At 33.9% G+C, this 13,475-nt stretch overlaps 1 protein-coding gene across 1 annotated transcript in view; it reads right to left on the reverse strand.

The window, feature by feature from the left end:
• The window catches only part of LOC129218526 (beta-alanine transporter-like), a 120,948-nt gene that overhangs the window by 37,890 nt on the left and 69,583 nt on the right, over positions 1-13,475 (reverse strand). Inside the window, exons 2-4 of the mRNA XM_054852818.1 lie at positions 6,050-6,153; positions 2,314-2,468; positions 776-944 (exon numbers count right to left, since the gene is read on the reverse strand). Coding sequence (XP_054708793.1) covers positions 776-944; positions 2,314-2,468; positions 6,050-6,153 — 428 coding nt within the window. The remainder of the gene's footprint in view (positions 1-775; positions 945-2,313; positions 2,469-6,049; positions 6,154-13,475) is intronic.

Raw genomic sequence — 13,475 nt, forward strand, 5'->3', positions numbered from 1 at the left:
TGCAATTTTATATTACGAACTTCCTTTTTTCTTTAAACTTAAAATAAAAAGAAACATCCTTTCTACAATTTTATTAGCATAGCAGTTTATCATTAAAGATTGTAAGTGACAAAAAACAACGTATTTTTACTTTCTCCGAAGAAAACGAATATAATGTTCTATCTTGAAACAATGCTTAGCTTTTCGATGATTTAAAACATTTTTCTTCACAAAACACTCTGTGTCATTTTTATTTCTTTCTTCCTGCTAAAAATACATTGCTTATGAGTTTTAAACTAAAATGCCGAACAAATAAATCATCGTATGATTTTTTGCATTATATTTCCGATATTTTCTCGAGAATAACGAAAAATGAATGCGAACTGATAATTACAGTGTTATGGCTAAAGAGCACTTTAAGTAACTGTTGCAAACTGTTGCACTTTAAGTAGCACCTAGTTCTCAAAGAGTAAATCATGCAACAAAAGTAAAACGATTTTACAATTTCTTTTTCTATTTCGTATTTGTGTTTTGATCGTGGAAAGGATTATTCTATGTAAATAATCTTTTGTGTCAAAAAATATTAAATTAGATTGCATTAAAAGCAACATTTCAAAGATAAACAATATTGTAAATTAAACTTTTTTCTTGTGTTCTTTCTAACTTGTTTCTTTTAGACACAACTATGAAATTTACATTTCCTTGTCTACATTAATTGTAATGTTTTTGGAAGACACACATTCAAAAAGGATTTACATAAATTAAAATTATTGATATAAGTAAATACTAAACTTACCAACCATAAAGTAGGAAGACTAAGAAAGGAACTGAGCTTGCCAGAGCTAAATTCGACCAATCACCAACAAAAAGAACGATTCCTGCTAGTAAAGCTGTTCCAAAACTCTGCACTGCAGAACAAAGAAGCGTCACTCTTCCATGACTTTTTACGCCACTTAATTCAATTGCTAATAAGATAAATATCGAATTTTACTATAGAATTTAAAGAAACACTTCAGAAAAATGTTTTGATTTTCATGAATTTACTGCAGTAAACTATATGTTGCAGTGCAAAAACAGTAAAACACATATTAGAGAAACAACACAAAGAGGTAAATTGCATCCTGGGCAAAAGCAGGGGAAGAAACTGCCACTTCACTTGTTCCGAGCTGGCAATTACCGGAACAGGACATAAACTTCAGTAGTTCACATTGCAAAAGTTTAGAAAATGTTTTTGATAATAACCACACACTGATTTACTTTAACCAAAAGCAGGAGTCGAAACTACCACTTCACTTGTCCCGAGCAGGCAATTGCCGGAACAGGAGATAATCTCCGGTAATTCATAAAGCAAAAGTTTAAAAAAAATAATACTATAGACACACTGATTCACTTTTATCTATTCCATTTTTTAGTATAACTTTCGACTTTAGCACAAGTTTTGTCCAAATATCTTAATTATGCAAATTATATACATGATTGTTTTATAGGAAATAAATACTTTCTTACTCCAAAAAGATGCTATATTGCAGATTTATGACCCATGCGATTGATAGCAGAACTTATAGAAAAAAGTCTTTATCTTGGAAAAAAGAAGTTCCGTCTAGAACTAAACGACCCTACTTTCTCGTATACCAATATCGACTTTCTAGTATCTTATCAATATTCTCAAAATTCGATAAAATCGCAAATTATTTCAAACATTTTTTAAATATTTTAGGCTGACTTCCGGATATAAAATATGCCTAGCTCATCTAAAGAATTAGATGCGTGGAAAAATAAACGTTCAAATGAAGTAGCAGCACCTTTCAAATAAAGCAGCTAATACATTTTTTCCAGGGATGGATTCAGGGGTGGATTCCACCAGTTGTTTATATTCATTGGTACTGATGTTGTTCTATGTACCTTTCAAGCAGCAATGAATTCAGTTTCATTGGTGGAACTAAGTTCCGAGATTTTTTCTTTAGAGGAGACCACAAATTCTCGATCAGACTGAATCCCTCTTTCTCTGTTAATTATGCCACTGAAAAAACCCTTAGAGGAAGATATCATACGATAATCCAATTTATCTTCATAAACTGAAGAGTTTACATGTTGTTCTACGATTGATAATTCCCCTGTTCCAGCAGCACTCAAGCATTTCTCTTCCATAACGAATGTCACAAATCTGGCAGAGCGTCTTGCACAAGATTTTACTTTGATCATTTTGTTGAGTCATGTAAGAAGGCATTCGAAAGAATATGTACACAAAGGCAATAACAAATTTTATTACTTATCAAAGCAGATGAAACTATTAACTTTTAGTGTACTCATATAAAGAGAAATTATCAAACTTACCTAAAGATGATGGAGCTAAAAGTACAGCCGGAATTGTTAGTCCAACTAAACATCTAAAAACAATGAAGCAAATAAAATTCGGAGAAAATGCTGTGGCCAATCCTCCTGCACTTTGTACTACCAGCGTTCCAAAGAAAAGAACTCTTTTTCCAAACCTAGAAAAAGAAGTTGAGCACGATAAAAGCATTAATAGAAAAGTTACTGCTTCCGAAGCAAAATAAGAAGCTTTGAATTTTCCAATCTTTTACATTAACATGCGTTTTGTATAGATAAAAAAACCTATCACAGTTAACTACCGCTGGTTATTTTTTAAACATTTAACTGTGCAACAAGTATTTTTAGTTCAGAACTGCAGCTGCCAAGATTTCCAATTCTAATCAAGTTATCTGTTGTACCACTCAACTGAATACCACACTTAGGATTAGTTGGAGGTAAAAAGAAACTTGGGGTAAATTGAAACGAACTCTATTACCTCACTTGTGGTAACTTTTGAAATCAAAATATAAGTGAGTGATGACTAGGTATAATCTAGAAGAGATTCTGAGAACATCGCTTAAATCCCAACGAGTTTATAGGCGTCATCATATCTTGAAGATGTTTGTCATTTAAACTACTACAGTGTCAGTTGGGGTAAAAGGAAATACGATGTATATGGAAACAATTTTTTTTCATACCATAGTTGAGGTAGTTTTCGAAACTAAACTATTGGGGATTGATAACCTAGTGACATATAAAAGATATTCCAGGAGTTTTGCATGTTTCTTAACAATTGTAAAGACGTCTTAATTGTTTGAAAATGGCAACGAGGAAAAAGATGCTGTTTAAAGTTTAGTGGCCTTACATTTTCAACTCCAGCAGTTCTACAAATGTGAATTATCTGATTAAAGTTATTAAAGTGAAAACCCAACGTAAATAAAGCACAAATTCTGAAGACAACACAGCATATAGCTATTTCAAGGCTACAATGGAGCCTCTTCGTCAGTGCAAGAAGCTTACCAACGCAATCAAGTCGCGAGAGAACTATCAACAACCACTTGGACACCGGTATTTATACAAAAGAGGACCAACCCATAGGAATTCAGGACACAAGGCATCAAACAACCAATCAGCAAACGGCAGGTCAACAAGACAACCAATCAGAAGCCAGGAGACAAAAAAAGGGAGAAAAAACGAAGAAACCTAAAAAGCAATTTTAAAAATTGCTCCCAAATATCAGGAAAATGAAGTGCTGGAAAAACCATTGACTAGAGAATGAGAATTTTTTCAAGTATAGAAAGTTTCTCAGAAATCGAGGTCATAGACCGAAGAACATTTACAAATAATCTTTGCAGATGAAAAATCGAAACGGTGGCCAGAAGTCTAAACAATGCTGAGCGATGGAAGAACGAGCAAGTTCTTTATGTGAATTATCTGGTTTCAACAAGTTTTACTTCTCATATGAAAAATTACTAAAAACATTCATTAATAAATTTCACCTTTTCAGCTTTCAAAATTGCAATTTAGATGTTTCCATTTACCCCATAAAAATGTACTCTGGGCACACATAGACACAACTATGTTTTTCATTCTTCTTATTTTATTGAAAAAGTAAATGTTGACATAAATTTGTGTATATTTTACTTAAATTCCGCAAATAATTTATTTTTATATGATGTTTCTTTTTAAATGATTTCAAATTAGATTTGGAGAACTCAGCTGTTCGCATGCAATCTGCGGGTCACTTATTGAGTATTATTGCGTAGAACTTAGGTTTTCTAAAACTCATTGCGTGAAACGCTATTATTCACCTTCATCAACCTCATGAAAATTAAATGGGTTGTATCCATTTATCCCCGAGCCTCTGGGGTAAAATGAAGTACGCTGGGACAAATAGAAACATTCGCTAACAAGCAATCATAAATTCATAAATTTTTTACCCAACTACTTTCAGAGAGTATCGTCTTAGACGCAAAATGCATACAATTTTTATCCTAAATTTATCCAAAAGAAATGGTAAAATCTAAAGTTGAATCATTAAATTTATGTTTGCCTCTGCCTCAACTGACTCTACTTCACTATTTTTTGCGTGCGACAGCAGTTTCTTTTTAAATTTTACTAAAAAATCCTTACTGATTTGCTAAGATTTTTCTACAGCACGCAACAAACATGCCTCCTGATGTTTGAAACGGTTACATATTATTATCTATCCTCCTTTAAAAACAAATGGATTAGTTATTGACTACTTTCGTGATAAATTAAATAATTTATAACTTATATTTTCCCATCTATACATCATTTTATTTTGTATGTAATAACTAAAAAGTGAAAAATAACTTCTGAATTAAAATTATCAAATGTATAGAATTTTATTCATGAAACAACATGGGTACAATTTTTGATACAGATAAAAGTATCTGGAGTCTAATAGGACTAACTAGAGAGTTTAAAGTATTTAAATACGTGCTACAACAAAACGAATTTATGTACTTAATGTTTTGATTATACATATTTATTTGGGTGAAAGATTTCAGTTTCATGAAATTCTTTTTAAGTGGATTAAAAACAGTTTCATATGTTTTGGTATTCATTTTCAACCCACTCATAAAGTAAGCCTAATGATCTCATTATAGAGATAACAAGATGAGTATGTGTCTCAAGAATAAAGGCTGTGAGCTCCAAATAAGTAGGTAAAAGTGAATTAAATTTTATTACTTGCCGTTGATATACGGCGGTGGTTGTATACTAAATATCGTTACTAATTCATATTCATTTGTAAGCTGAATTTGTAAATGGTCTTCGTTTTCTCCAATCATTTTTAGCAAAAATTAATTTTCAGAATTTAAAAAATAAAAACTACATAGTCAAAACCAACTTAAAATGTTTGTTGGCATTTTATTCATTTACGTGTTCATAATATGCACTATTACGTGTATGAAAGTTAGTGGTTTGAAGAAAAGATCATGAACAAGTATGATTTGATCCTCTAATTTCTACCGCATCTTACAAAAAAAAAAAGTGTCTGCAATTTCAAGTGATATTTTTTAATTTATGAAGTATGACATGCTACTGAAAAATATTTTCGTACTTTAACAGGTCTAAAAACGAAACAAACGAAACACGAAAAAAAAAGTATTTTGTTTATAATGTTTATTTTGTTTATTTTCAAGTTCAAAGTACTTTGAAATTTATGAAAAATTATAGAAAAGTCTTCTCGCTGAATACACAAAACGAAAGTCGCGAAACATAACATGAACGATGCAAGGACAGTTCGATATTGAGAATAAACTTGCAAATATTATACATAATTTGTTAGCAAGATTGGGTGAAGAAAAGAGGTGTCTTTTAAAGGCATGGCTAATCTCATAAAATACAATTTTTTAAATTAATAAAGAAATGTAGTAAAAACTTCTGTATGATACCTCTCACAAGTAATAAAACAATACTAAACTATACAAATCAATAACATTAAAACAAAAAAAGAAAAAAGGTCGTTCCATTTTTTTTCTTTTTATTTCATTATTTCAACTTTCAAAATTTTCTTTAAAAAAAATGCTTGGTTGATCGAAAGAGAACAAAGTGATTTCCAGAATAAACTCTGAACAACACTATAAAAATGTATGCGATTTTACACAAACGATATTGTACAGGCTTTTGTAACTAAAAGAATCTTAGATGCCTGTAAAATATCAGTTAAAGTTCACATGTATTATTATTGCTTATTCTAAACAATAGATACTACGCTAGCATTGGTACTTACTTAGCCGCCACGAGGAGACAAATACACTGCCCTAGCAATCCTGAGGCATTAAAAGCAGTCAAAGAAATCATAGGAAACCATTTCTTAGAACATACTAAATCCCACTAGAATAAGAGAAAACAGGAATAAACATACATTGTCTAAATAAATCTTTCGTTGAATGCACACCATACATAAACTTGACTTAAATGTAACTTTTTTAACTTAAAAATTAAAATTGATAGAAAAAAAATACATTTAATCTCGAGTACAGTCATGCACTTTGCTGCATCAGTTAAAAGTTTTTCTGACTCAGAACTCAAAAATTTTACCTTTCTTAACAGTTTAAACATTCTTTACTAAGTAAAGTAAGCAGACACTGGACGTTTTAAATGCACACACAGCAGTAAATTACTGGCAACTTTAAGTTTAGTATGCATGTGATTATTACGCAATTTTGTTGAATGTAATCGCTTTCTCCATTGGTTTAAAAGAAAGAACTGTGCTTACTTCTTATTGGAAGAGACATTTGCAGCTTTCCACGGAGTTCGCAAAATCTCTTCTTTAATCCACCATCGGACTTTGGAGAAAGCTTATTGCTATTTAAGAAACATCATTGGATGCTGAAAATCTGCCCTCTATTCTATTTAAAGAGCCGCAGTCTGTTTATCAGGGCGTCTTCACTACTTTCTCTATGTCTTACTGCTGTATGTGTGTCCCCATGTTTCGTATTAAACGTATTTGTTTATGTTCAGCTGTCTGAATCTCTGCTTTACACAACCTTTCAACAGCAGAGCGTGGTTAGTTCTAAGTTTTTCCCAGCTACTAAATCACTGCAGTAGCGGAGTAACATGGGGGACGAGATAAAATATTCCGTTGAGCCTTTTGACGGAAGGAATTTCTCTCTGTGGTGCAGGAGAATGGAAGCGGTTTTCGCAGCAAAGAATTTAGAGATGTTTTTGGAACGTGAAGCGGATTCTTCGAAAGCTCATGAACTTTTAGCGAGTAAGAAGGCCTATGCCTTGATGTTATCATTTCTTAGTGATAAAGTTTTGGTTTCGCTTTCGGAAGAAAAGACTTGTGCTGAAGTAATTGCAAAATTGAAATCGATATATGTTCGAGAAGGAGCGGTCAGTCAGATATTGGTTAGAAAGAGACTTTCAACTTTGAAAATGAAAAAGGACTCATCCATGCAGGAGCATATCGATGAAGTGAACAAGCTCATTGCCCAACTAAAATCGTGTGGCGTGAAAGTGAGCGACATGGACAGTATTGTCTATCTTTTGATGTCTCTTCCAGCAGAGTATGACGCATCGAAATCTGCAATAGAAAATCAGCCTTCGGAGAACTTGACTTTAGAGTTTGTTTGCGGTCGTCTTCTGGATGCTGAAGCGCTGATGAGAGATCGTCGAGTCTCGGAGCCCAAATCGTGGAAAACAGAGTCATCGAATGGTGCAGCCTTTTCTACAAATCATCGGGTAGTGTGTAACAAGTGTCGCAAAAGAGGGCACATTGCGAAATTTTGTAGAAGTTACATAATTTGTTACCAGTGCGGAAGAAAAGGACATTTTAAGAGGAATTGCACAGTCCAGACGGGAAAGAATACTTCATCAAAGGATGGAGCAGTTGCAGTGACTTTCGTTGTTGGCGAAGTAGAACATCGGTCATTTATAGTAGATAGCGGATCTACAGCTCATATGTGTGCACATCGGGAATGGTTTGAGGAGTTAAAACCATCCTCAGGAACTGTGTCATGCGCTACAAAAACCAGTAAACTGGAAGTAAAAGGAATAGGAACTGTTCGCGGTGTATTAGGTGACGGTGTGCAGGAGATCCTACTGAAAGATGTGTTATATGTTCCAGAACTAAATGGAAACCTCATTTCAGTGAAACAGATACAAAAAGCTGGATACACTGTGAGCTTCAAAAATGACGAAGCAGTCATTGAAAAGGGAAGTACAAATTTCGTTTTGTGCAAGCTGAATTCAAAAGGTCAATATGCAAGTGATTTTGTTCCCTTCATTTCAAATTCCTTTGTTGCAGAAAAAGATGGAGGTGAACTGTGGCATCGCAGGTTAGGACACTCCGGAAACCATGTTCTGAGCAAACTAGGATTACCAACAAGTGACAAATTATGTGAAAATTGTGTGTTAGCGAAGCAGTCCGCGAACCCTATAGGAATAGGAAACCGAAGAAGAGAAAAAGCTCCCATGATGACAATCCATTCTGACCTATGCGGTCCGGTCAACCCACCAACTCAAGCGGGTGAAAGGTATGTGTTAACATTAGTTGATGATTATTCTCGTTTTTGTGAAGTTCGTCTTCTTAAAAAGAAAAGTGATGTTCCCGTGGAAATCAAAAAGTTTCTCAAATTGAATGAAAGCGTTCGAAAAATTCGTTGTGATAATGCCCAGGAATATGTTTCAGGTGAACTTAAAGTGATAGCAAATAAACTTGGAGTTACGATAGATCCCTGCCCCCCTTATACTCACGAATTGAACGGAATTTCAGAGCGGATGAACAGATCACTTTTTGATAAAGCCCGTGCACTTTTATATGATGCAAATTTACCTAAGAACTGTTGGGGATATGCTATTCAAGTTGCAGCATATATTCATAACAGAATCCCTAGTTCAAGCATAAATGATATGTCACCCTTTGAACTAAAATATTCCCAGAAACCGGATTTAAATCAAATTAAATTATTTGGTTGTGATGCTTATGCCAAAATTCCTGATACTCGCAGACAAAAATTAGATCCGAAATCTAAACGAATGATCTTCATTGGATATTCTAGCATGGGATATCGATTAATGGATCCTGATACGCACAGAGTTATTGTGTCACGTAATGTTCGCTTCAATGAAAATAAAGTATATGTGCAAGATAGAAGTAATTCACCAGACGAGCTACCGAAAGGAGAAGAAAAATACGAGGAAAAACACGACAGAAATGTAAATAAAGAGTTAGGAGAAAACGAAACCAAAACGCCCGCAGCTGCACTCCGACGATCAAAAAGAAAAAGTAAAATGCCAGAGCGATTTGAAGCAATGTACACGTCAGAAGAAACGTTGACCTTTTATGACATCTCAAAACTACCGGAAGAACAACAAGCCCAGTGGAAAGTCGCGATGGGGGAAGAATTGCGCTTTATTCAGATAAACAAAACTTGGGAACTGGTAGATCTCCCTGATAACGCAACCCCCATAAAGTATAAGTGGGTGTTTAGGAAGAAAAGAGACGGAACTCTCAAAGCCGCAAGAGGAGACCAGCAGAAGGAATACGTAGAAACTTATTCGCCAGTCATTGGGATGCCTTGTTTACGATTAGTTCTTGTTTCGATTCTTCAAGAGGATTTAAAGGCTTATGTGATGGATGTGAAAACAGTTTTTCTGAATGGTGAGTTGCAAGAAATTGTTTTTATGGAACAACCGCAGGGATTCAACGATTCATCTGGCAGAGTATGCAAATTAAATAAAAGTTTATACGGATTAAAACAAGCTCCTAGACAATGGTTCTTCAGATTTTCGCAATTTATGTTGAAAATTAATTTTAAGCAGTTAAACTCGGAACCGTGTATTTTCATCAGAATTGTGAATGGAAGAAAAATAATAATTTGTTTATACGTTGATGATATTCTTATCGCTGGATCAGATGTTTCAGAAATAATGATTGTGATTAAACTTCTTCAAAATGAATTTCAGATGTCCAAACTCGAACCAGCTTCTGAGTTTTTAGGAATTCGTATGGAATTTACTTCTACTAAATTAGTGCTAGATCAAAAGGAGTATATTCTTAAAATATTAAAGAGATTTAACATGAGTGAGTGCAAGCCGAGTGCAACACCTTTAGAAGCAAAGTCAACTCCAGCTGACTTTGAGGAAGGAACTAGCTTCAAAGGACCTTACCGTGAACTAGTTGGATCTTTATTGTATCTTGCGATGACAACACGACCCGATATACTGTTCGCTGTGAACTGTCTCAGTCAATTGCAGGAGAATCCAACAGAATCGGCTTGGAATGGACTTAAAAATTCTGCGATATTTAAAAGGTACATCGGAATATAAAATTGTGTATAGTAAGTGTTGTGACTCTAATGTTGATTTATCTATGTATGTTGATTCAGATTGGGCATCAGATCCGCGTGATCGCAAATCAGTTTCAGGTTACGTTATTTTTTTATAAAAAGTGTCCAATTTTATGGAGCGTGAAGAAACAAAGTTCAATAGCTGTTTCTTCTACTGAAGCTGAGGTACTCGCAGTTGGTAAGTCTTTAATAGATCTAGTGTATTATAAAAATATTGCATGTGAATTTCTTACTGTAAATAACATTGTCATATATGAAGATAATCAGTCTGCAATCAAATGTATAACTAATGAAAATGGTTCTGGTAGATTGAAACATATTGATGTTAAGTTAAAGTTTATTAGAAATATTTTAAATGTTGAAAATATATATATTGAATATGTTTCTACTGATAAACAAATTGCTGATATGTTTACTAAGGCTCTTCCTAAATTTAAATTGCATGAACTTATGTCATTGTGTTGTTTAGTAATAAGCGATTAAGGGCGGGTGTTGAATGTAATCGCTTTCTCCATTGGTTTAAAAGAAAGAACTGTGCTTACTTCTTATTGGAAGAGACATTTGCAGCTTTCCACGGAGTTCGCAAAATCTCTTCTTTAATCCACCATCGGACTTTGGAGAAAGCTTATTGCTATTTAAGAAACATCATTGGATGCTGAAAATCTGCCCTCTATTCTATTTAAAGAGCCGCAGTCTGTTTATCAGGGCGTCTTCACTACTTTCTCTATGTCTTACTGCTGTATGTGTGTCCCCATGTTTCGTATTAAACGTATTTGTTTATGTTCAGCTGTCTGAATCTCTGCTTTACACAACCTTTCAACAAATTTTATCTCATATTTTCTGAAATTACATGCTGAAAGTATTAAAAAAAAATCTACAAATTTGAAATGCTTATAACACCTTAAGCATATTAAATATTAGGTGTTTGAATAATATTGACCCTTATGGTCAAGCAGTGGAAGTTATTTCCAAACTTGAAATTGCGCCTGAATGTATCCCTCCCGTTCAGTTTCACCACAGATTTTTATTGCAGCTTTAGATAAGTTTTAAACAACGTTTAAAAGCCTGCGTGTGACAGGGAAATTCCTCGAAAGTCCATTCTGGAAGCTGTTTTTTAACACATTTCTTTCAAGTCTTTGTCCCTCAAATGCATTGCAAGAGGTGACTTTGGTACATCGCAGTTTGAGCAATCAACTAAATCAACATAATCCGCAACTTCGAAATTGAGTTTATGAAGCTTAAGTAATCGCACATTATCCGAAGTTTTCGTTTTCTTATCTTCTTATCTCTATATCTTTTCCTCGCTGCGATTTTTTAGAAGCATTGTATGAGAAAACTTATCCTTTTATCGTTGTCTGGAAGCTGTCTTGCAAGAGAAATCATTTTACAGAAATGTTGGGCATCATACTGACCGTTTGATTTCATTTTTAATTCAAATCACATTGGAGCATAAACCAAACCATATTACATACTTGCCTAGTGATATTTTGTGATGCACCTGGAGTGCCTAGTACAAGTGCAACAAACAGCAACAACAGTAGTCAGCCATCCTGCATGATTGAGTTTGTCCGAGCATTTTTCATCCATGATTGAAGTGCAACAACCATATTTAATGGCGAGACATATTTGATACAAATACTGTTGTTCAGTACTTTGATTTTCGATGTATTCATTATTCCTGAAGATTGCAGGCATTTTTATCAAATTTGACCACTGATTTTTTTATCCAATCTTTTAGTAGGCGATTGGTTCAGATTATGAATGTACACCTTTGTACAACCGTCCATTTCCAGAAAGCCTAGTGGTAACTCATTACCATGCAGCAGACATATATCTCATTGTCAAGGTCTTTTGATGTATATCTCAAGCAAACGAATCTCCACTTTTCCATCCCGTATTTACTTTTGTTCCATAGCACTGAATAACTAATTAGGTCAGTATCCTCATCTATACTTTTTTGTAAAGACTATAATACCTTGCGATATGTATTTTGCACTTTCACCAGCTGTTAGCAATGTATGACAGGTGTACTTGGTACTAGTTCTATAGATGCTATATTGGCTTCATACGCTAATTTTTGATGACCAGATGTCTTTTGAATGGAGTCATCTTTGCGGTCGTCAAAATACAATTCCTTTTCGTTTAGTTCTCTCCTTATTTTTCAGAACTTCCTCCCTTACTTTGTTTTAATCGACTATACATTTTGTTTTTTGTTCAGGAGAAACTAAATCAAAATCAGCGAGAACTGCTGTGGTAATTTTGACCATTGTTTGGTTTGAAGCGCCAGTTAAATTTGCAGCAAATGGTGTTTGAGGCATAAGAAATGAAAGTCTTGTTGTGGTATAAGATCCCACTAGGCTTGACCTACCCTCATCGAGTTTCCTAAAATTGTGGTGTAATTATGAAGAATAAAAGTTGTAAATAAAACGTGAAAATAAGAATTTCTACCTCTTTTACGTGACCTAATCAGGGTTGCCAGGGGTTGAAATGTGAAATGAGTAATTTACGCTGATCGAGTTTCCGAAAATCGTTATCAAAAATGAAGAGTAAAAGCTGTAAATAAAACGCTAAAGTAAGGTTGCCTACGTTTTTTCGAACCCTAAGCAGGGTTGCCAGAGGCTAAAAAGTGTCCAAAAATGAGTAATTTACCCTCATCAGTTTTCCACATAAGTTATATAAAAATATGTAGGTAAAAACATTACAAAACCGATGGTATAGGGTTGCCTAGGTAAAAGTGGTTCAATCATAGGGTTACCGTTGCTCGAAGTTTCAATATTGAAACTTCGAACAACGGCAACTAATTATTGGATAGGATTTATTTGATTGTGAGCATTCTCAAATCAGTAAACAAATTTCGAGTAAAATTGGTTGTGTTTTGTTTATTTCGAACTAACGCATTACGTTTTGTTTACGTTGAGTTTCATCATTATTTTCAAATATATTTTTCAAATTATTGTTATTGGAAAAAAAATGTTTTTTTTTCTTTAAATTCTCAGTTTTTTAAAACTAAAAGGACGCATTGAAATATTGGACAATATTTATAAAAGTTTCTGAGGGTTACAACTGATCAACGTGCGAACATTTCTACTGTAAGCTAGAACCATTTTCAAATTTTCACACTGGATTTTCCCTATCATATGCACATTGCGAATTGCAAAACATTTTTCTTTAGGATGAACGAAAACTAGCTCGTCGCAATAAACACGGAGGCAATAAAAATGCAGTAAACATTTTATCTTCGAGCTTTATCCTATACAAGTAAATCAAGCTCAAAGCTGGAAAATGCAGCTTCGTTATTTACGGTACCTTCTGCAAGAGTCATAAACAGAGCTCCATTAATGGATAAAATTCCGGACAAGA

The sequence above is a fragment of the Uloborus diversus genome, chromosome 1 (assembly GCF_026930045.1).
Source record: "Uloborus diversus isolate 005 chromosome 1, Udiv.v.3.1, whole genome shotgun sequence".
NCBI classification, from domain to species: Eukaryota; Metazoa; Arthropoda; class Arachnida; order Araneae; family Uloboridae; genus Uloborus; species Uloborus diversus.